This window comes from Morone saxatilis, unplaced genomic scaffold, assembly GCF_004916995.1.
Source record: "Morone saxatilis isolate NCDOM2014 unplaced genomic scaffold, NCSU_SB_2.0 Contig2, whole genome shotgun sequence".
Lineage (NCBI taxonomy): Eukaryota > Metazoa > Chordata > Actinopteri > Moronidae > Morone > Morone saxatilis.
In genome coordinates this window covers 331,511-333,585 of record NW_023339762.1, presented here as the reverse complement: position 1 = coordinate 333,585, position 2,075 = coordinate 331,511, and the positions used below count along the sequence as shown (strand labels likewise).

Below are 2,075 nucleotides of genomic sequence, written 5' to 3'. Positions count from 1 at the left end.
GGAGGAGCGGGGGATCGAACCAACAACCTTCTGATTAGTGGATGACCCGCTCTGCCTCTGTGCCACAGCTGTGCGAAATCTGGAATCAGCCAATGAATTCTTTAATTATGTCTAAACACCTATTTTGAGATCACAGTGACCTTTGACCTTTGAGTCATAATGTCACCAATTCAGTGTCCAACCAGCTGTAAAATATATCTCTTCTTCTGTTCCTGAGTTATGGTTTGAATAACGACCAAAAAAGTTACAGTAAAGTTGACCTTTGACCTTTGGATAAAACATGCCATCACTTCATAGGTATATCCTGTTAAAGACCTGCGTGATTTTTTTTTTTTACAACATTATTCTTGAGTTATAGATATTTCGCGAGGTCACATTGAATTCTAATCCGTTCATCCTCGAGTCTAAGTGCACATTTTGTCAAATCAGAAGAAATTCCCTCAAGGTGTGAAATATTGTGTTCGCAAGAATGCAACGACAACCGGAAACCCGGGGAAAAATTCACAGATTACTGCTGCTATGCACATACACTGTATAGAAAAGAATTAACACAAAAGAGCAAAACAATTATTTCTCAAACTTTTTGAGCAACTTTAAGGCTTTAGGTCTGACCAACAATACTGATCCTGACTTAGTTACAGATGGGAAGCTCTACAGTGAGAGCTGCAGCAATGACCCGACTCGGGTCTGAATATGGATCATTATATGATCATTGTCATTAGTTATCTCTAGTGCACAAACATGAGACTGTAGCCAGTAAAGGCAGCACAGGCAGAGATAGAGGAATCACTTGTCAGTCAACATCCTGACCTTCTTACCTAGTTACTAAGTTTGGCTGTACATCTGTGCTCTGTGTCGACTCCTTGAGCTCCCATTTCACAATAATGCTGCCTACTGTGAGAGTTTATGCCCTTCCCTTGTTCAGAGATGTTACCACAGTGCTTTGGACAAGGATGGCAATATCATAATGGTCTGTATCTGCTTGTATGTAACATTTACTCATTAAATTGATTATCAACCACTAGACTAATGCTATATTTTGTTGAGTTGTGTACTTAAATTATGCCAGCTGTTTCTGTAATTTTATTTAGGAAACATTATGTTTCTTACTTCCCTCTAGTTGCTATAGCTTCCGGGTTAACAGGGCAGAATGTGAGAAGAAGATAATGACTGGAGTGGAGTGACCTTTCATGAAGTTTTCCCAATAAGTTTTATTGGACTTCACAGTTGACATTATTCAGTACTGACAGTAGGGTCAGTGGCTAGGGATACGAATCGAGAGAACCGGTTTCTTTTGAGAACCGGTAACAAATTGTCCAATCTATGTGAAACGTATGCCTCCAAGCCGTGGCTTTTTCCCCCCCATAAAACAAACGTTTAATCTGACTGTCACATAATGTAATATTTCCAAAGATGACAAGGTGAACAATAATAATACATAATCTGGCCTTCCCTTTTCTCTCTGCTTATGTGTTCTCTTCCTAAAGATTGAATCTGTCCAGAAAATCTGAGAAAAGGTGTCTTCCTCACCAAAAGATAACAAGAAGTGAAGTTTGAATTGGGTGTATCATGTTCAATTTAGAATGGTTAAGTAGAAATAAATAATTTATCTTACCTTTTCCACACCCTGTGGTGTCACCCGCACGCTCACCCCATCACGGATGTAGAAGCCCAGTGGTTTGTGGGTACCGTGCTTGTGGAGTCGTACACGTCGGTGTGTCTCAGGTAGGATGTCCACGTCGATAATGGATGAGATCTGTCTGAAGTTCTGTGGCAGGCCAATCATAAGGCCCGGTTTGTTCCTCGAGTGGGTGGAGCCTGAGCCAGTGGTGCGCAGTCCGGTTAAGCCCAGACCCTTTTTACGCCTCTGGAGGGAGTTGGTGGCAAAAATGACAGGTTCATCCTCTTAAAGAAGACACAAAGAGGGATGGAGAGAACAGTTAGTTTATGTGTCATGGTTTTATTAATTTTAATAATCATAGAGAATTTAACATTTAATTAAAAAAATGTTTCAAAGGTCTGGGAACTCTCCCTCTCCTCCGTGCAATGTCTCTCTCAAAATGCCAAATAATCGG

At 40.6% G+C, this 2,075-nt stretch overlaps 1 protein-coding gene across 1 annotated transcript in view; it reads right to left on the bottom strand.

Moving 5' to 3' along the window:
- Positions 1–2,075, bottom strand: part of pard6a (par-6 family cell polarity regulator alpha) — a 26,061-nt gene that overhangs the window by 3,472 nt on the left and 20,514 nt on the right. Inside the window, exon 3 of the mRNA XM_035665854.1 lies at positions 1,616–1,905. Within this exon, the coding sequence (XP_035521747.1) occupies positions 1,616–1,905 (290 nt within the window). The remainder of the gene's footprint in view (positions 1–1,615; positions 1,906–2,075) is intronic.